Source organism: Lissotriton helveticus, chromosome 6 (genome assembly GCF_964261635.1).
Source record: "Lissotriton helveticus chromosome 6, aLisHel1.1, whole genome shotgun sequence".
NCBI classification, from domain to species: Eukaryota; Metazoa; Chordata; class Amphibia; order Caudata; family Salamandridae; genus Lissotriton; species Lissotriton helveticus.
Genome location: NC_136067.1, coordinates 1,754,210,370 through 1,754,231,823, shown reverse-complemented (window position 1 = coordinate 1,754,231,823; position 21,454 = coordinate 1,754,210,370). Strand labels below are relative to the sequence as shown.

Here is a 21,454-nt window from a genome sequence, read left to right as displayed (position 1 = left end):
GGTTGTAGTCAGTAGGAAAGTCTTGAACCAGGGTCAAAAGTGGAGTCTTCTAGACATAGAAGACCATGTCATAAGGGTGAGCATCAAGTAGCATCAAACTCAATTTGAATGTATTAGGAGGAACATAGTACGCCCTGCAGGCTGTAGAGCATGTTTATCATAAAAGATTAGGACAAACTGCTATCTGTAAGATTGGCTTGGGCTGTTTAAGTCTTTCCACAAGGACTATGTTTTCAGTAGTGTTGAAAGCTGCAGCATGTGGAAAGTCCTAAGATTCACCCAGCTCTGTCCCAGATTGATTGTTTTGGGTGAATTGAAGGTACTGAATTTTGAACAAAATCTTTTCCTGAAGATCCATTTCTGATTAATTTATTCAGTTGTTTCTTTTGATATCCACTAGACTATGGATTCCTCTTCCAACCCCTCCACTACTCAAGATGTTTGGATGCAGTACCTATTTAGAGTGAATTTTCCCTCATACCACCCCCCTGCGGCCCTCCAACCCTGTTTCTTTTCCTTTCTAGTTGACATTGTATGGTGTTTGTCCATACGTTTTGTCTGCTGCTGTATTATGTTTTAGATGTTTTAAAGCAAAGCAGCCTCTTTACACATTCATGGCCTACTTAACAGGAGAAAACGTGTCTTAAAGTTATGCAAAACTACTACTGTTTTTATGCTAGAATTAGAACAAATGGTTGTTTAAAGTAATTTCTTTAAATTAAGTATTTTTGTCATATCATCATATTCACAGGCATCATGGAATGACCAAAAATCACTTAAATTAGTGATCCTCTGCATTTTCCGTAATGGTAGTAAATTGTTGTTGGGCCTGTGGTTGTAACCAAATTGGCATTAGTGGAAAAATACTGCGTACCATGAGGCCATCAGAATTCAGTGATCAGGCCATTGAAGAATGGTTTACTGGTTTGGGGTTCAATGATGAGGGGTAAATTGGCTGGATGGTGAGAGACTTTAATTTTATTATGGGAGCAATACGTTTTAGGGAATATCTTCAAATTAAAAAGGAGAGTGAGAGTTTGTGTGGGGAGGGTCAGTGATATAGCCCTGTAGGGAGGGATTTATAGTGATGAGAAAATTCAGTTGACAATGAGAAAGGCATGGAAAATGCTGTTGGGGATGAGTGTACAGCAATATCTGCTATATTATTATTTTGTTCACAAACCATATATACAGGTCATCACGCCTTTTTGGGGAACTAGAACCTTTGATGCAAATGATTATGTAGGGGCCATAACTGTTTGGAAGACATTTCCATATTTTGGCCTTTGAGATTTTCCCTGAATAAAATATCTTTATTCAAAAACAGTTGTGGACTTGAGTAGGTTGATCAGTGATTTCTCTTGTTTTTGGTGATCTTGAGTTCTCGCTTCCAAACTACCATTAAGTTGTTCCCTGACTTCAAGGGTGGCATTGTACAATGAACAATGCTTTTGCTTTGTTAACATTTGTAATCAGTCAGGCCAGACATTGTACTATGGAGTTTAAATTAAGTCTCATCTAAGTGTTATCTTTTCATTTAAGCCTTCATATTTGTTGGGGAGGCACTTGGCTGTTAACATTGAAAATTGAATTAAAAATCTCAGAATCTTAGAGTCTGTGCCAAGTAGCAAAAACACTGATAGATCACTCACTCTAAGCTGGTCTGGATCCAAGGTGGTGCCAACTCACGAATATTTCAAATTTTCTGGATCCAGTATAATGGTTGGCAATAAGCAATAGGGAGTATGTTTGAATAGCAAAAATATTTTCCCCTAAATAAGTAATTTTTATTGTGCTGCCTCTATCTTTAGGTAGGCATTTACAACATCCTAATGCATATTCCAATGAACTACAACCAGGATATTATGTGCTTATGAGTTTCTTTTTGTTCATTATGGACAATACCAAAGATCATTAACTTTATCGCAGGAACTAAGTATAAGGGAGAATTTACTGAAGTAGACTTTGCGAATACATTTCCTTGGTTTTAAATATGTATGTGCGCTAAATAAGGCTTTATTTCTGGATGAAGTTTGAGAAGCATTTGCAATTACGTATACATGTCTTGCCGGTTACCAGTCAACTTATCCCAACATGGATCACCAACTTGACTATGTGTTGGTGTTGGGCCGTTTGTCCAAATTTTGAGTTTTCAGCAACTCAATTAACATGCAGAATTTTACAAGTGGTTTATAAAGCTAATAGAAGCTATTTGATGATTGAGAATTAGGTCTGATGTTCCTCTTAGGTGATTTTATGTGATAGAGATTGAGGGACTTTGATTTGAACTAACTCTGTAATTGGCTTGGCGATCAATCTTGTCTGCTCTTAACCCTTTGAGTGTTCATGAAGAGGTCAGCTCGTCATGAGCTACGGCGCTCCGGTGCTCATGACGAGCTGAGCTCGTCATGACCTCGCCCGTTCCGTGGAACGCTCGCATGCTGGGCTGATTCCCCTGCAGTGCTGAGCGTTCCATTGGAACGGGTGTGGCCATGACGAGCTCAGCTCTTCATGAGCACTGGAGCGCCGGAGCGCATGACGAGCTGACCTCGTCATGAGAATGGGGGCTGCACGCGCCCCCCGCCCCCAGCACAGCGGGGGAAACAGCCCCGCACGGAAGGGGTTAAAAGCTCTGCATATTAAGCTAAATACTAAAAGAAAAACTGATGTTTGTCCAATTTTCAGATCTTTCTGCTGCTTATTGCTGTACTCTAAAGGATTTTGGAAAGCCACAAAAGAAACTATTATTAAAATGTTTGATACAGTTAATTATGATGTCAACGAGTTCATATTGAAAATTGTTATTCCCTTTCAGATTTGCTTATTTTTTGTATTTTTATTTTTTATTGTTGTAGATTGGAATATTGACTGTGAAAGCTTCAAATCAAGAGGTACGGCATAACTTGTCATACACCTTGCATTTACAATAAATGTTAAAAGAAATATTATTTATTTTGCTTCATTGTTCGCTTTTGCCTGTTTTATATATAACAACTCAATCACTTCTTGCCCAAGACATACTTTTATAACATCATATTGCACATTGACACCCATAAACAGCTTAAGCGTTTAACATCGAAGCAGTTTCATGCCCATATGCTTGCAAACTGCACCATCCTCTGTTCTTTCCAGGAGTAGTCAATTGCAGACAGAGCCATGGATGAGATGGTGGTTGGATGGTAATGACAGGAACAAATGCAAGTAGATTGAGCACAGGTTTTCAGCCATCTGTGGGTGTAAATACTCCAGTGTTTCCAATTGTAGTATTACTAGTTATTCAAACTATGTGCACCCAAATACAACTTTGGATTGACCTCTTTGCTTGGTATGTCACTTTGGAAAACATAATTCTTTATGCACCTCGTAACTTAGAATAAACGGAAGGAACATATCTAAAAGACTATCCAAAAATATCTGTACATTTTGAAACCAGCTGAAAATACAGAGAAGTTCATTTCTTGTTCATATGAAAGTCTGACAGTACAAGAGGAATGTCAGAAGTGTGCTCACCTAGTACCATCTCGTCTCTTTTAGTTATGTAAGGCTCTGATAATGGGGTGTCCAGAGCTCAGTTCTTCTCTGACAAGGTAATCTTCCACTTGGTGGTAGGAAGAAAAAAGTTGATTAAACTGTTTTGAACAAGAATAAAGATTGTGTTTAGCATGTCCATGTGGAATCGGATGGCTGAAAGAATGTTTTCCATGTGTCTCTATAGAGTTTTCAGTAGAGGAAACAACTTTTATGATGGATGAGAGCAGATGACATTTAGCCTTCTCAAGACTCTTGGGCCAAATCTCTGCTCAATTACTCCTGTAATTTGATTGTGCAAATTTATTTCTAGCTTCCATCACAAGGGCTTCCCTTTGGGGAAGGAACAAGCTCAGGTTGTTGGGACAGCTGAAGGAGATTAAAGAAGCAGAACTAGCAAGGCCTTCCCGAGGTATGAGACCACTTGAAGATGTTACTAACCCTTCGAAACTCGCCGAAGACTTACAGAGGGCAAGGAACTCATATTTGTGCTCTTCACCGAGCATTTTACATGACAACATCTCTTAAAATGCTGGGTTCCGATCCTTGCTGAAATCAGATCCCTGTTATTAGTTTCATCCGGTTGCTAACAGATCAATATGGTGGGGGCCCCATGTTTGGAAAATTATTGTATCCCCACTGGGAGGAGCACGATAAGTAAACCAAGTAGCCAATGTAAACCCACACTAACATTGGTATTGGTGTCTAACTCCCTTAATTGTCAGAAGGACTTAGGAGGGTGGGAGGCTTTTTCTGAATTCACCTGTAGACTTGAGAGTAGCATTGGATACCTTCTCTAACACTGCTGCAGCTGCTTTAACAAGGGTTGCATGTTTCCTGCAAAGCACTTGGCCTCTGTCGCTAGTCCATCCATAAGTAATGGCTATTCTAAGTAATTTGCATTTTGGATAGTATTACCAAATATTCAAGGTCATCTTCCAAAGTAGGAATGCCATAGGCAACGTAACCTATAAATTAAATTAAGCTAGCAGTGAACAGTTATCAAAGAGAAAAACTAATGTGCAGGAGCCAGCATCGCTCCTGCCAGGAGGGAGACACTGTATTTTGCTTGCTGTCTCTGGGTGGGATCAATATGGGTTTTGCAGCGTGAATCTTTTCTGGATTCACTGTGCTGTGCATTATTCCACCATCTAGTGGTTGGGTCCAGAATTGTAGTATTTTCCCTTTTTTAGGTCTCGCTGAGCCAGCGCATGCGCTCCTCTGCGAGACATTTCGTAAGCGGGTTTTAAAAGTGCTACCAAAGGCTTTGCCACCAGCTTGCGATTACGCGCACAAGAGCACGCCTCTTACGCGCACAAGAGCACGCCTCGCTCCGCCTCTCCAAATCAGCGTACCTCGCTCCACCCTTCCCTGACCACAGAGCGCGTCCCCGCAATCATGATCGCTTTCACGGTCTTTTGCGCGCTTGTTTTTGATAGTCTTGCTCTTAATCTTTAGGAAGACCATCAGCAACACCTGTGTTTAATAAAATGTCCAAAAAACATCTTGCCGAATTACCTAACCAACCAGGACCATTAGATTCTGAGCTTATTTAATTGTTTGCTCAAATCAATTGTACCAGGCTCTAGATTTGCTCAGCACTTTGGATAAAAGCGCCATAATAACGTCAATAAAATACAAACAACGTTTTCACTAAAGTCTCTTGCCGAATCTCAAAGTGCACCCAATATAACACCCATCTAAAATACCTTTTTTAGGGGTTGGAGTAATATATTTGTGGCACTCTCAAACACTGTTCAGCACTTCTATACTATCGATGATAAGCCACAGGAATGTATAAACTGTAGCCAAAACTGATGTACCATTTTAATCTGCACAGCAACACCAATATCGCAACGGTTGACTGGTCGTCTTTCAGTTGCTCTTTGTTGTATTTGGATGATAATGAGGTGAAACTTTGCCCAGGCAGCATAAACAAATATAAAAATGACAAAATAATGAACGTACTATCATAGTATGTGCCATCCTGCCCGCACGTGCAGCATCTCAACTCCTCAGCTCCTTCTTTGCGGTGCACACCTTGAGCAATGCATGAACTTCATGTAAAAATGTTTTATAAAATTACTTCACATCTATAAATCGCACCCCGATGAGGACACTGCACATATTTCTATAGTTGTGGTTTTGTATAGTGCAGTGGAGCACTTTACAAAGTAATTCAAAGTCTATAATTTGGAAATAACAATAACTCCAAAATGGCAAACTATCAAAACGATCCTTTAAAGCAGTGCCCTTTGCTGTTGGGCAGCACAATAACAGTAGACAGTGGGGTCTCTGGGCTTCTTTCGAGCCACAGCCCAGGGCCCTATAACCTTACACTCTACACCTTCTCTGGGATGGCAGAGAATGCGGAACTGGCAGAGGAAAGATGCATGTACTGCAAGGAGGCGGCATTTTTACAGTGTTGGCCACATACGCATGCACTTCGTACCGCTAACTAACACAATAGCTACACGGGAACTCAAAGGACGAGCATTGGCATAGCCAATAGGTCTCGCCTTTGGGACCTTAGCCTTTAGCCATGCAACAGTTGATGTTGTTGCACCAAGGATATTGTGCTGCATAACTAAATACTTTAAATGTCCCATAAGCGAGACCTATTGGCTATGCCAATGCTTGTTTTTGTTTCTGGATTTTGTTGGTGGTAGTCGAGACGTAGTACCATTTGGTGCCCGTATATGACGTTGACGGACTTCCCCCGGAAGCCCCACCTTTGGTAGCCATCTTCAGATTCTTTTTTCCACCGTTGGGTCTGGATGTATACGAAGAATCTCCTGAGATTGGAGAGAAGAATTGTGGAAAAACCGAGAAGAATCGTTGGGAAAAATCGGTAGAGCGGAGTCTTCCATTTTCATCTTTAAATCTACGATGACCGCAGCTCGACGAAGAGAAGAAACCTAGAACTTTGTCGACGACTGGATAATGCGCATGCAGGGGGCTCCCTGGGCACGGTAATGGACAAAACGGCATTCAAGTTTTGTAAGAACTGCCACCACAAATATGCTCAAAAGGATCAGCACCCGGTCTGTAACCTGTGCCTGCAACTGGACCATTGAAACAACGACTGTAACACCTGCTCCGTCTTTATCCGAAGACTTTGAGGGTAAGAGAAAGGCAGCGACAAGCCAATTAAAACATGCAGGGCCAAGGACCACCGCCATCGCTGCGAGACCTGGGCCTCTCCAGTGAGGAGGAAGACAACGTGGCCGAAGGACCTGAAGGCGATGAGGAAACAAGTTTTGATCGTGGAAGTTGAGAGGAAGACTTTGAAGGAGGTAAGAGAGTCATCAACCTCGAAAAAAACAAAAGAGTCTAGAAAATCAGACTCAAAAACACAAAAAGGATCCTCAGTGTCGAAGCATTTGGTGACCATAGCTGCATCCAAACAAAACAGACCATTGGATCCTTGGATAAAGAATCAGGAGTGGCAGAGGTCCTCAAAAAAACCAAGATGCCAAAGGACAGTCTGGAGACTGACTCCTCGGCGTCGAAAAAGAGAGACCAAAGCAAACATCGACAACCGCTTCGGCATAGTGAGTCGAAAAACTGAAAGCAGACAATCTAGTTACCGGAACACACGAGGCTGAGATTGAGAAAAAGAGAAGAAGGATTGAAGCCGAAATGGCGAATATCCTTCAACGCAAAAAAGACTTCGACGAAAGCTTGAAGCAATTCAAGATACCGCCGAAAATAAGAGAAACCGAATCCCAAGGGGTTGCCAAAGAAACAATACCACCAAGAACCCCAGAAATAATCGAAGAGGAAGAGGAAGGTTCTTACTTCTTCGGGGAAGATGTTGAACAAGACGAAAAAGCATTCGCAGGATTGTTGAACTCGGAGACTCGAGAGATCCAGTGGCAAGACCTTGACGCCGAATCGCCCGAAGAATCTGTAGAATCATATTCTTCGAGGCCATCTCCCACAGATGACGTTGGCATGTATAACCAGGTGATAAGGTCGGCAGAAACATATGGGGTTCAGCTAGAGGAAGAAAAACCTCAATCCTGTTTTTTATTGGAGCCGTTGATGCCTTCACAATCTAAGAACCGATTCCTACTAATGCAGGGCTCGACGAATCATAAAAAATGCTCTAGACCTGCAGGTCTAGTAAACTACAAAATCTTCGACCTAACTTAAATGAACTTGACCTCAAACTCTGAAAACGGAGCAAATGTGACAAGTTAACAAGATTTAAAAGCATTTTTATTGTTCATTTACTTTGTGAGCAATAAAGATGCCTTTAAATCTTCCTATCTTGTCACATTTCCTCTGCTTTCAGAGGCAGAGGTCAAGTTTGTATTCCTACTCGCCAGAAAGGGCGAGTAGGACCTAAAAATAGCTCGTCCTTAATCAATCTCACTCGCAAATGCGAGCGGTCGAGTGAATTTGTCGAGCCCTGTAATGTGTATTAGACTACGGGAAAGAGGCAATCAAAGAGTCTGCTGTTTGCAAGGCTATAACAGCAAGATCAGAGAAAAATATAAACACTCTTCTTTATACATAAGGAGATCAGTGCCAGATGACTCTATCATGGCCTCAACAGCAAGGAAAAGGACAAATGTGCTTCTTACAGTGGGACTACCTCCTGACAAGGAAAGTAAGAGGATGGACCTTGTAGGAAGAAAGATTGAAAAAAGCGCAGCAAACCAGTGGTGTATTGCAAATTCCAATGCATTGCTCAACAGGCATGCGTACCAGCACTGGGAAGAGGTAGGGGAACTGTTGCAAACCCTACCAGAACAATTCCAAAAAAGAGCAAGCCACCTGTTGGAAGAAGGCAAGAACATTGCAAACACATGTTTAAAATCTGCCCTTGATGCTGCTGAAACATCTTGCAGACAAATGATGATTGGCATAACGGAAAGAGAAACGCGTGGCTCAGAATCTCAGGTTTCAAACCAGAAGTGCAGAGCAACATCATTAATCCTCCATTCAATGGCGAGCAATTGTTTAGAACTGTGGTTGATGAAAAACGAAATCACCTAAAAAGGACACCGAAACCGCAAGATCCCATGGGAGACCTGCAGTTCAGAGGTATGCGTAGAGGCACACCATCAAGGATGCCAGTGGGAAGAGGTAGGCAACAACCTACTACCTCACACCAAGGTTACTAGCAAACATTCCAAGCTGGAAACCGGAACACACAACAGGGACAGCAACAAAGCTGGCAATATCAAGAAAGAGGATGCCCCCGTGCCACAGGTCAGACAAAAATGGATGGACAGCAGACCTCTACCAAGTGACTGCACTCACACAGACCAACAGTGACAGAACATACAAACGAAAAGAAGCAGTTAACAGAACTAATGGACACCAATTTACAGTTCCTCCGCCATACTAATCCAGTATGTGGCAAACGAACACTTTTTCAAGAGAGGTGGAACGAAATAACCACAGATAAGTGGATTCTAAACATATAGAACGTATAGAACTAGCGAAACAGCCTACGCACAGGCGGGCAAGACAAAGGACACATTCAAAAGAAGAACTATCTCATCTGGTCGATGGGTGAAAGAACTTCAGAGAAAACATGCAATAGAACATGTACAGCACAGAAAAAAGAGCAACGGAGTATATTCAACATACTTCCTAATTCAAAAAGTTGATGGAACATTACGGCCAATGTTAGACCTAAGGTTTCTAAACAGCTGGTTCACTGAAGACCTCCAGGCCTCCAAGCAAACCTGCCAAAAGCTAAAGAAGAAATGGCACCGTGAACAGACACCAGACAGCTACACAGCCCACAAGAACGCCACCCGCAGACACCATCAAGTCATCAGCTCTGCCAAAAGGGCCTCCTTCAAAGACCACCTAGACAACAACGCACACAACAGCAAAGAGCTCTTCAACATTGTGAAGGAACTCTCCAACCCCAGCTCCAACACCAACAAGAACTGTGCGACTCCCTTGCCACCTTCTTCCATCTCAAGATCGCAGACATCCACGACAGCTTCAACCCCATGTCCGTCTCGACAATCACTGAGACCCCCGTCCCCACGGCCACCATCCGCACCGACCCCCTGCTCTCCTGGACCAACATAAACGACGTCGACACCATCACAATCATGAGAACCATCCACTCCGGATCACCGTGAGACCCATGCCCTCACCACATCTTCAACAAAGCCAGCACCACCATCGCACCCCACCTCCGGAAAGCCATCAACATCTCCTTCGAGACTGCGACCTTCCCAGAGAGCTGGAAGCACGCCAAGATCAACGCCTTACTCAAAAAACCCAAGGCAGACCCCAAGGACCTCAAGAACTTCCAGCCCATCTCCCTGCTGCCGTTCCCGGCGAAGGTCATTAAGAAGACCGTCAACAGACAACTGACCCTCTACCTCGCGGAGAACAGCATCCTGGACCCGTCCCAGTTTGGGTTCCGCAGCAACCACAGCACCGAAACTGCCCTCATCGCCGCCACGATGACATCAGGGCCCTGCTGGATAACGGAGAAACCACGGCCCTCATCCTCCTGGACTTGTCTGCCGCCTTCGACACCGTCTGCCACTGCACCCTATGCACACGCCTCTAGGATGCTGGGATCCAAGACAAGGTTCCTGGACTGGACCACCTCCTTCCTCTCTGGCAGAACCCAAAGCGTCCACCTCCCCCCTTTCTGCTCCGAAGCCACCGAGATCATCTGCGGCTTACCCCAGGGCTCATCCCTCAGCCCGACATTGTTCAACATCTACATGGCTCCGCTCCCCACGTCGTCCGACAGCACGACCTTAACATTATCTCCTACGCCGACGACACCCAGCTGATCCTCTCCCTCACCAAGGACCGCCAAAACCAACCTCCACTAAGGAATAAAAGCTGTTGCCGAGTGAATGAAGAACAGCCGACTGAAGCTAAACTCGGACAAGATGGAAGATCTCAGCCTCGGCTCCACCCCCTCGGCCTGGGACGACTCCTGGTGGTCGACTGCACGGGGAACAGCTCCCAACACCCACCGACCACGCATGCAAGGTAGGGTTCATCCTAGACTCCACTCTCTCCATGACACAGCAGGTCAACGCCATCTCGTCCTCCTGCTTCAACACCCTCCGCAAGATCTACAGGTGGATCCCCACCGAAACAAGAACGGACACCCAGCCCCTCGTCAGCAGCAAGTTGGACTCCGGAAACGCCCTCTATGCAGGAGCCTCGGCCAAATTCCTGAAACAACTTCAACGCATCCAAAACGCCTCTACACGCTTGATCCTCGACATCCCTCGCCGCAGCCACATCACACCCCACCTGAGAGACCTGCACTGGATCCCCGTCAACAAGAGGATCACATTCAAGCTCCTCACCCACGCACACAAGGCACTTCACAACACCAGACCCATATCTCAACAGATGACTCAGCTTCTACACCCCCAACAGCTCCTCTCCGCTGACCTCGCCCTTGCCACAGTCCCTCGCATCCGAACAGCGACCTCTGGCGGCAGATCGCTCTCCCACCTCGCCGCCAAGACCTGGAACACCCTCCCCATCCTCCTACGGCAGACCCAAGACCTGCTTACCTTCAGAAAACTCCTCAAGACCTGGCTATTCAAGCAGTAGCAGCATCCTCCCTACGCCTTGAGATCCTCATGGGCGAGTAGTGCACTTTAAAAATGTTCTGATTGATTGATTGATAAACAAGTTTGATAAAACGCAAAGATTAAAAATGACTACACTACAAGAAGTGTTACCCCATTTGCAAAACGGAGATTACCTGGCAACAATAAACTTAAAGGATGCATATTTACACATCCCAATGAACGGAAGACACAAAAGTTTCTTAGGATTTGTCATAACCAAACTGCACTCCCAGTTCAAGGTACTGGCTTTCGGTCTGAAACCAGCACCAAGGGTGTTCACAAAGTGCCTAGCAGCTGTAGCAGCACATCTCAGAAGGCAAGGAATTCATGCACACCCCTACTTGGATGATTGGTTAGTAAGAGCAAACTCTTGCAGCCTATGCAAACAACATATATGGCAAGTGATGGAGACACTAGTTCAGCTGGGATTCTCCATATTCAAGCAGAAGTCATCAATAGAATCGAAACGCAAGAAAGTGTTCTTGGGCGCAGAAATAAGCACTGTGTTAGGGAAGGCATTCCCCAATGAAAAAAGGATAAGGGCTCTGCTAAAGGAGACTCGCCTATACCAGAAGGGGCATCATCTGACAGTGAGTGGAGGGGGGATCACTTGTCCTGCATAACCTGGGTATACAGGTGAGTTGTATGTCTCATGGTAAAAAACCCTCATGCACGTGTAAAATTGTACGTAATAGCGGTATATCTTGATTTTCCGCTCATTTATTCATGTGACTGCATAATCATCGGGTTAGTTGGTATGCAACCTCCGCTAGGAGGTGTTTGCCCTAGGTTAAAAGCAGTAGTGACCAGTGATAAGTGGTGAATGTGAGGTTTAAAATAACTCGGACAGCCAGATAATTCAATTTATTTTCCTGGATTCGAGTTAGGAGTGAAAATATCGTAGATATGCGTGAAGAGAATGGTTAGTAAGAGCAAACTCTTGCAGCCTATGCAAACAACATATATGGCAAGTGATGGAGACACTAGTTCAGCTGGGATTCTCCATACTCAAGCAGAAGTCATCAATAGAATCGAAACGCAAGAAAGTGTTCTTGGGCGCAGAAATAAGCACTGTGTTAGGGAAGGCATTCCCCAATGAAAAAAGGATAATGGCTCTGCTAAAGGAGACTCACCTATACCAGAAGGGGCATCATCTGACAGTGAGTACATTACTAGAAATTATGGCATCATGCAATCACCTAGTTCCCAATATCAGTCTACACATGAGACCGTTCCAAGAATGGCTCCAAACACAATGTCATAAATCAATTGTGGAGGGGGGATCACTTGTCCTGCATAACCTGGGTATACAGGTGAGTTGTATGTCTCATGGTAAAAAACCCTCATGCACGTGTAAAATTGTACGTAATAGCGGTATATCTTGATTTTCCGCTCATTTATTCATGTGACTGCATAATCATCGGGTTAGTTGGTATGCAACCTCCGCTAGGAGGTGTTTGCCCTAGGTTAAAAGCAGTAGTGACCAGTGATAAGTGGTGAATGTGAGGTTTAAAATAACTCGGACAGCCAGATAATTAAATTTATTTTCCTGGATTCGAGTTAGGAGTGAAAATATCGTAGATATGCGTGAAGAGAATGGTTAGTAAGAGCAAACTCTTGCAGCCTATGCAAACAACATATATGGCAAGTGATGGAGACACTAGTTCAGCTGGGATTCTCCATACTCAAGCAGAAGTCATCAATAGAATCGAAACGCAAGAAAGTGTTCTTGGGCGCAGAAATAAGCACTGTGTTAGGGAAGGCATTCCCCAATGAAAAAAGGATAATGGCTCTGCTAAAGGAGACTCACCTATACCAGAAGGGGCATCATCTGACAGTGAGTACATTACAAGAAATTATGGCATCATGCAATCACCTAGTTCCCAATATCAGTCTACACATGAGACCGTTCCAAGAATGGCTCCAAACACAATGTCATAAATCAATTGTGGAGGGGGGATCACTTGTCCTGCATAACCTGGGTATACAGGTGAGTTGTATGTCTCATGGTAAAAAACCCTCATGCACGTGTAAAATTGTACGTAATAGCGGTATATCTTGATTTTCCGCTCATTTATTCATGTGACTGCGTAATCATCGGGTTAGTTGGTATGCAACCTCCGCTAGGAGGTGTTTGCCCTAGGTTAAAAGCAGTAGTGACCAGTGATAAGTGGTGAATGTGAGGTTTAAAATAACTCGGACAGCCAGATAATTCAATTTATTTTCCTGGATTCGAGTTAGGAGTGAAAATATCGTAGATATGCGTGAAGAGAATGATTAGGATTCTTACGCAATCAATTTTCATATACTAAAATGTCGACATGTTTCAGCCCTCTGTTGCCTAGGTAGGTTGGTTGGGCTTTCTTCAGGACCAAGTGGGATTTGTGTAGTAAAGTGACGTGTTAGTCCTTTACTTCATGGAGGTCAATTTGTACCTGCGAAAACAAATAGTGCCGATAACCAGGGGGAAGGGTTAGGGGACATTACGAGTAAATCACTTAAAACTCTGACTGCAACTTGAAAAATGGCAATACTTTATAGATCACTCGCCCTGCGGTCAGCCACCACGGACTCACACACCTGGCTTCACACTTAAGTAGTGTACTCTTTTGTTATCTTTGTCAATTTTTATATAGTTATTGGCAAATTTCCCTTCTCATTATTCAACCTTTATCTGGTAACCAACAAGCAGTTCTCAATGTTCTCTGATTACAGGCATATAGTGGAGTTATTATCAAGGGGTTAAGGTGTTCTCATATAGAGAAGAGGTTGGGCTGCCTCTGTTCGATACTCGCTATTCGTTATCAAGCGCCCTTATATGTCTGATGGATAAGTATCAACTGTTCATGCTTGCGCTGTCCTTTAATAGCCCAAAAATATGGTCCCTATTAAATTTTTAACGTTCAGATTCAGATCGCTATCACGTTATTACTAAGCAGATCACTTAATGTGGTGTCGTGTGCTTCTCAGATTTGGTTTTAATTCATAGCCTGCATTCACAATCTTTACTCCCGTGACCAGTGGTCTCTATTGTTAGGGCAGCTACGCATTTTGCCACTTGTTAGATGTTATCCAGTTTAAAACGTGTCAGTACCTTACCAACCTTCATACTGAATCTAAAGTGCATACAATTTGCAGCGCGCACCATTGCTTAACGATATTCACATACCTCTTCGCGCTACTTGCTGCGCGTCTACAGGTGCCAGGGAGTCGGGGGAGGGGGCGCCTTTTGAGGACAAACATTCTATGAGTAGGAGAAGATTCAAAACACTTATCAGTCTTCATTCGGGCTCCGAACTTGGAATAGACGCTACCTGTCGCTCGCGTCCTCCGGCACTGCTTGTGCTGACTTTGCCGTTCCTGGTCCCGGATCTCAATTGCATTTCCGGGGCTTGCTATAATGCTTTTTGCAATCTATAGACACTGAAAAGAGACTTCGTGCAACACACCAAAGCGGCGAATTGAAAGTGTTCTATTCAAAATTAACAAATCGTCAATATAGTGCTCCCAATTAAAACTTGGTTAATAATAACTATTGCGTGGTAGTGAATGGGCTCAGTATTTCTGGGAAACACGTATGGATTTGTATGGTGCACCTTTACCTCTGTCAGTTTAAAGGGGCATTGTTTGCACGTAGGGACTTTTATGACTGTAGTTAAGCTAGATTATGCCTTTGAATAAAAGTACACTGGAAATTACTTGATGGTATTTTTGTGTCAAATTGCATGTATTGTAATTATTCTAACATTGGTTCATTGTTAGCGACATGTGGGTTATCAGTTTTCAATAAGGGTGGGTGCGTGTTGGTGGGACATTTATCTATTCAGGCTTGCCCACGGGATGTTGTCATTCAGACCTGTTTGGTCCGTTCCCAGTCTTTGTACCCACCTCTGTTCTTTTTCTAACAGGATACGCTCTGCATTATGATCCTTGACAATTAATGTTTCCAGAATTATCCATTTTAGATCATCGACAGTGTGGCCTTTTTCCAAAAAATGGCTCGCCATTTTGGTGGTGGTTTTCTTGCATTTCACATTACTGCGATGTTCACAGATTCTTTGCTTTGTCTTCCTGCAAGTCATGCCGACGTAATTCATGTTACACGGGCAGGTGATCATGTATATTACATGGCTCGTATTACAATTTGTATGACTCTTCATAGTCCATTTTTGGTGTGGTAAGAGTTGAATTTCTTTGGTCGGTTTTGTTAGTTTGCAGACTGAACACGATCCGCATGGATAGTGTCCTGTAATTGGTGCAAGGTCCCACAAGTTAGTCTGATTTTGTGATGTCGTTGGAGGTGGTCTCGCGTGAACCAGGATGTCTTTCAAATTGCGGGTTCGTTTGTTTGCGAATCTTGGTTTTGGCCATGATATGTTTGCAGAGGTTAAGATGCGCCAGTTTTTATTTACGATTTTCTTCACATTGTTCGATGCTGGACTGTACGTTGTTACACACGTTAGAAGATCTTCCTGTGGCGTTCTATTTGCTGTTTCGAGTAAGCCTTCTCTGTTTTGGTTCCTGGCTCTCTTTTTGCATTTCTTGATCACCTTTTTGGGGTAATCTCGTTCTGCAAGTTTCTTGCAGAGTTCACTAGCTTGTGACTTGTATTCCTACGTCTTGCTGCAATTCCTGCGTAATCTGAGGAATTGGCTGTAGGGAAGGTTTTCCCTCAGTGGGCGGGGTGAAAACTGTTGAAAGACAACAGGCTGTTTTTAGCAGTAGGTTTGAAGAATGTCCTCGTATGTAGAAGGTCATTCTCCACATATATGGCTATGTCTAGGAAATCAAGGCTTTTTTTGCTGGCAGTATACGTAAATTTTAGCCACTCGTCCCGTGTGTTTAGCCACGTGTGAAAGCTTTTCAGACTTTCCATATCTCCCTCCCAAATGAGAATATCGCCTATGTAACGCTTCCAAAAATATATGTGGCGTTGGAAAGGGTTGTCTATGTTGTTAACAAACAATTCTTCGAAGTTACTGACATATAGTCCAGCCACACTCGGGGCAAATGTGCTGCCCATGGAAGTCCCGTGACACTGCCTGTACAGTGTCGTGTTGTATTGAAAGAAATATTCGGTCAGTGCAAGTCTGCAACATTCTAATACAAAATGTCGAGGAGTTTTGTAATTCCAGTCCATGTTGAAAAGTAGGGTCTCTAAGGTATTCAAAGTTTTTTGTTGTGGCAAACTTGTGTAGAGACTCTCTACGTCCATCCCTACCAAGATCATATTGGTTTCCGAGTAGACTATTTGAGTCAGATGATTGAGAAGGTCTCTTGTGTCTCTCAGGTACACAAACACAATGGTCACAAGCTACAGAGAGTTGGGAGGATCTAGTGGTTGTCACAAACAAGGTTAATCAGGAGATGACATGGTGGAACAGAGCAAATATAGCACAGGGGAGACCTTTCACACCTCCAACACCAACAGTGACCATAACAACAGATGTGTTCCTAATAGGATGGGGAGCACACATGGACAATCTCAAAATAAGGGGTTTGTGGTCACCACAAGATGGGGTGACACACATCAATATCTTGGAACTAAAAACAGTGTTCTTAGCCTTAAAAGCGTTTCAGAAAGAGCTGTACGGGAAAAAGGTGTTGCTACATATAGACAACACTACAACTATGTTTTACATAAACAAACAAGGAGGGACTCACTCTGTAGCACTATCCAATCTAGCACAGCTGATGTGGAGATGGGCAATCCCAAAAAGAATAGATATGTTAGCGATTCACCTACCAAGGAAGGACAATCTAGAAGCAGGCAGGCTGAGCAGACAAACAGCAGCATCCCACAAGTGGGAACTGAACCAAACAGAAGTGTAAAGAATTTTCAAAAAATGGGGAAGTCCACAGATAGGCCTATTTGCAGCACCCCAGAATGCAAAATGCCAAAACCTCGAATCCAGGCGACCCTGCAAACAGTCCCTGGGGAATGCGCTATGGATAGACTGGTCAGGGATATTTGTGTACGCTTATCCCCCAATACCATTGCTGAACAAACAAATCAGCACATGCCGAGTCAGCAGGATGGCAATGATTGCCATAGCACCACAATGTGCCAGACAGACATGGTTCTCGGAACTAATGGAAATCTCGCAGGGATCAATGCACAAAATCCCAACCAGAAAAGATTTGCTAACAATGCAAAACAGGAAAATACTTCACCCATAGACCCTAGGCCTAGCAGCATGGCTCTTGAAGACTTAGAATTCGCACAGCTTAAACTACCCAAAACTACAGTAGCTGTTCTAAGAGAAGCTAGAAAACCAACAACAAGAAAATGTTACAGAGCAAAATGGAAAAGATACACACAATGGTGTCTTAAAATACGTCTGTCAACAAAAATCTCAAAAGAAAGGCCAGTGCTAAAATACCTCATACATTTACTACAAAGTAAATTATTCTTTACATCACCATATGTATACTTAGCAGCAATCGTCGCGTAAACGAGGGAAAACAGGGAAGAGTTTCTTCACCTCACAGGTGGTCAAACGGTTCCTGGAAGGGGCAAAAGAATTGCACCACCAAAAATGGTGCCAGCACCAACATGGAATCTAAACATTGTTCTAGCACAATTAATTAAGGCACTTTTCGAACCACTGCACAAAGCACACTGCAAATGCTTACAATAAAAACAGCATTTTTAGTGGCAATAACACCAATACGTAGAGTTAGCGAACTACAGGCACTAACACTACAGGAACCCTACTTTCAAATACATAGTAACAGAATTGTCATGATCACAGATCCACAATTCATGCCAAAGGTGGTATCCAAATTCCACATAAATCAGAGTACACGGATACCAAGTTTCTTTCAAAACCCAAAGGACAAAGCGGAAAGAGCTTTACACACACTTGACGCAAGGAGAGCAGTCATGTATTACGTGGGGAAAAAAACTAAAGAATATAGGAAAACAAAACAGTTATTCGTATCCTTTGCAAAACCTTTCTGGGAAGACTAGTAACCAAAAACACAATTGCAAGATGGATAGCACAAGTCATACAATTGTGCCACAAGCAAGCAGGAAAAACTTTACAGGAATCGCCACGGGTGCATTCAACTAGAAAATAAGCAGCAACAATTGCATTTCTTGCAAACACTCAGATTCAAGCTATTTGCATTGCTGCAACATGGTCTTCTGTACACACATTCAATTAACATTACGGTGTGAACATTCAAATGAACAATGAAGCACAAGTAGGACAGAGGGTCTTACAGCATCTATTTACAAACCAAAGTTTATCTTCCACCCAGCCACCACTAAACCGCTACAAAGTCTATGCACAGCATAGTGAATTCACGCTGCAAAACAAATAGTACCTTACCTGTCGGTGTCGTTTTGCAGCTTGAAGAATTTTTGGGATTCACTAGCGAACCCACCCTCCTCCGCCAAGGAAGAGAACCATACGGAGGAAGAATGGAAACAAATGACAAAGAAAAAAGAATCTGAAGTTGGCTACTAAAGGTGGGACTTCCCACCAACAACAAAGTAAACATTTAAAAAAAGGGAAAATACTACAATTCCCGACCCAACCACTAGATGGCAGAATAAGGCACAGCATAGTGAATCCAGAAAATTCTTCAAGCTGCAAAACTACACCGACGGGTAAGAAACTATTTGTTTTGTTTCCCTGCCTGCATGAGTGTGAACAGGAAAACAGAACACAAGCCTGCTCCCAGCAGGCAGGAGCATGTTTAAATCTCCCACCGGCTGGGAGGAGATTTACGTGTTAGCTGCCATGTGGCATAAGATTTAAAATGTGCCCCCTCCATGCAGTTTCCTTATCAATAATTTAACTGGAAATATTGCAGTGCTGTTATCAATGATGTCATAGAACGTAACATATGTATTTGTAAAGCGTACGTTCACCCAAGGGTATTTAGGTGCTGAATAACAGAGGTTTGTTGCTACCCAACTCAGTGATACTCATTTTATCTCTGAAGGATGAAAGGCAGAGTGAACCTGCCTGGATTTGAACCTGTGACCATGAAGTTGAACACAAACCCCTACAGTGGACAAATTAGTCACTAAGCCGCCAGACCCAGATGTCTTGAGTGATGTGATATGTAGGGTAATTAGAAGTGCATGGCGAGGATGCGAGTTATAGTTACCTTAGGGCACAAGGTGTAGCTACTTGAGATAACTATTACTGAATTTCTATGGTTTTGTGTGTATAAAATCTGAACCTAACTATAACAACCCTGTAACCTGTTTTTTTCCAGTGTATTTCTAAGGTTTTTTTAAGTTTATTTCCTAGCTAGAACTTTCCTGTAACCTTTGTATTTTTTTGGCGAATTTCTACATTTTTTATTTCTGTTTACTAACTATAGCGTCTCTGTGACCTGGGTGTGTGAGTGGTTGTGTGGGTTGGGTGTGTAAGTAGGTGTGTGACTGGCTGTGTGGGTCTGTGAGTGGGTGTGTGAGTGTTTTATGGGTTTTGAACGGGTGTTAGAGTGGCTGTATGGATGTGCTAATGGAGGGGTCATAAGGGGTCCCTCACAGACCCCTCCATCAGTCCCATAGGGTGAGGTTACCTCTACGCTGACCTCTTATAATCTTTTTACACTTTATTACACCCCCCTCCCCCGGTGACTATGTTCCGATTGACAAAATCACAGCATTGCTGTTGACATGTGGAACCACCGATCATTCGCAGTGGGTCCACCTTTCTAGATATATATAAATCTGAAACTACTAAACAGATTTACCCCAAATTACAACAAGCATTCTTTCTGTACCAAGATATAGCTTTCTGCCAAATTTGGTGTAATTCCGTTCAGTGGTTCTGGCTATAGTCTTGTCTAAAATCCGTATCTAAAATTGCATGGGGAAAACACATTTTGGGACCCCCTTTTTCTTGGCCGCCACTTGACGAATCACCCAGAAAGTTTCCAGACAGCTGCTGAAGTGAGTTGCACACTAGGTTTGAGACTTTCTTGAAGATTAATCAAACGGCGCCAAAGTTATTATCAAAAAAACGATTTTTCTAGTTTCCATAGGAAGAGCTGTTTTTTGTTTTGCGAATAACTTTGGCGTTGTTTAACATATCTTAGCGAAATCTTCAAAACTAATAGGACGTTCACTTCAGCTGCTGTCTTTTAAGTTTCACAGGGAGAAAAAGGAGGGGGTCCCAAAACATGTTTTCCCCCTAAGGAACTGAATTACATTAAATGTGGCAGAAAGGCAGATATTGGTCCAGAGAAGTTCCTTTTTCTTATTTGGTGTAAATATGTTCAGTAGTCGCAGAGTCATTAAAATAAATTCATATATATATATATATATATATATATATATATATATATATATTACCTACTGGCGGTCGCCAGTAGGTATATATAGTTAGGATTTTTTCTCTATGGGATTTTTGAAAATTCTATGTCTAATAACTTTGGCGTTTGTGGACGGAATTGGCTGAAATTTTCAGGAAAATGGCACATTTTGTTTCTGAGCAGCCCTTGAAAATTTGGGGGGGGTTCGTCAAGGGGGGGCCGAGAAAAAAGGGGGGTCCCAAAACGTGTTTTTAACATTGAGTTTTCCATAGGGCGGTTGGCCTCACTTTTAGCCCTAACGGCTGAATGGATTTGCACGAAACTTGGCAAAATTGTAGGGACTGGTAGCCCGATGTGCCTTTTGTAGGTCTCAATATATGTGCTCCAGTGGATTTTGAGAAATTAACGTTTAAAAAAAGATATATATCTGTAACAGCGGACCTGGCAGCGTCCCAGGACGCGTACTTTACGCGCAACGGAGCTTTGTGAAGCGAAGCTGATTGGTTCTCCGGCGTCTGTCAACATTCCAAAAAGTCCGTAGCGGCCGCCATCTTGTCTCTCGGTAGGATCGAGAGACAAGAGGAGGTCAAAACAAAGGGGGAAATAACTATAAGGGGGCATAGTAGATCCTCGCTGACCCCCTAGGTTTGATGTGGAGGTTTTAAAAGGGCCCCGCGGGGCAAAAAAAAAAAATAATAATAATAATCGAACGGCTGAATGGATTTGCACGAAACTTGGCAAAATATTAGGGACTGGTAGCCCGATGTGCCTTTGCTAGGTCTCAATATATGTGCTCCAGTGGATTTTGAGAAATTAACGTTCAAAAAAAGATATATATCTGTAACAGCGCTCCGCTTCGCGTAACGGAGGTTTGCGAAGCTGATTGGTCATTCTGTCACTGGGCTATAGTTGGGCTACATCTGGCTGATATTTGGGCTACATTTGTTTTTTTGTGTGTCTGGCGGCCATCTTTGGGCTACATTGGGCTTCATTGGGCTACATTGGGCTACATTTGGGCTCCAACATATATATAGGCCAATGTAGCCCAATAT

General features: G+C 43.1%; 1 protein-coding gene across 2 annotated transcripts in view; it reads left to right on the top strand.

Annotated features, from left to right (window-relative positions):
* PPP1R21 (protein phosphatase 1 regulatory subunit 21) overlaps positions 1-21,454 on the top strand; it is a 374,265-nt gene that overhangs the window by 270,068 nt on the left and 82,743 nt on the right. Inside the window, exon 18 of one of the 2 annotated variants that reach the window (XM_078649644.1) lies at positions 2,856-2,891. The exons of the other annotated variant lie outside the window; for it this stretch is intronic. Coding sequence (XP_078505770.1) covers positions 2,856-2,891 — 36 coding nt within the window. The remainder of the gene's footprint in view (positions 1-2,855; positions 2,892-21,454) is intronic. 2 annotated transcript variants of the gene reach the window in all.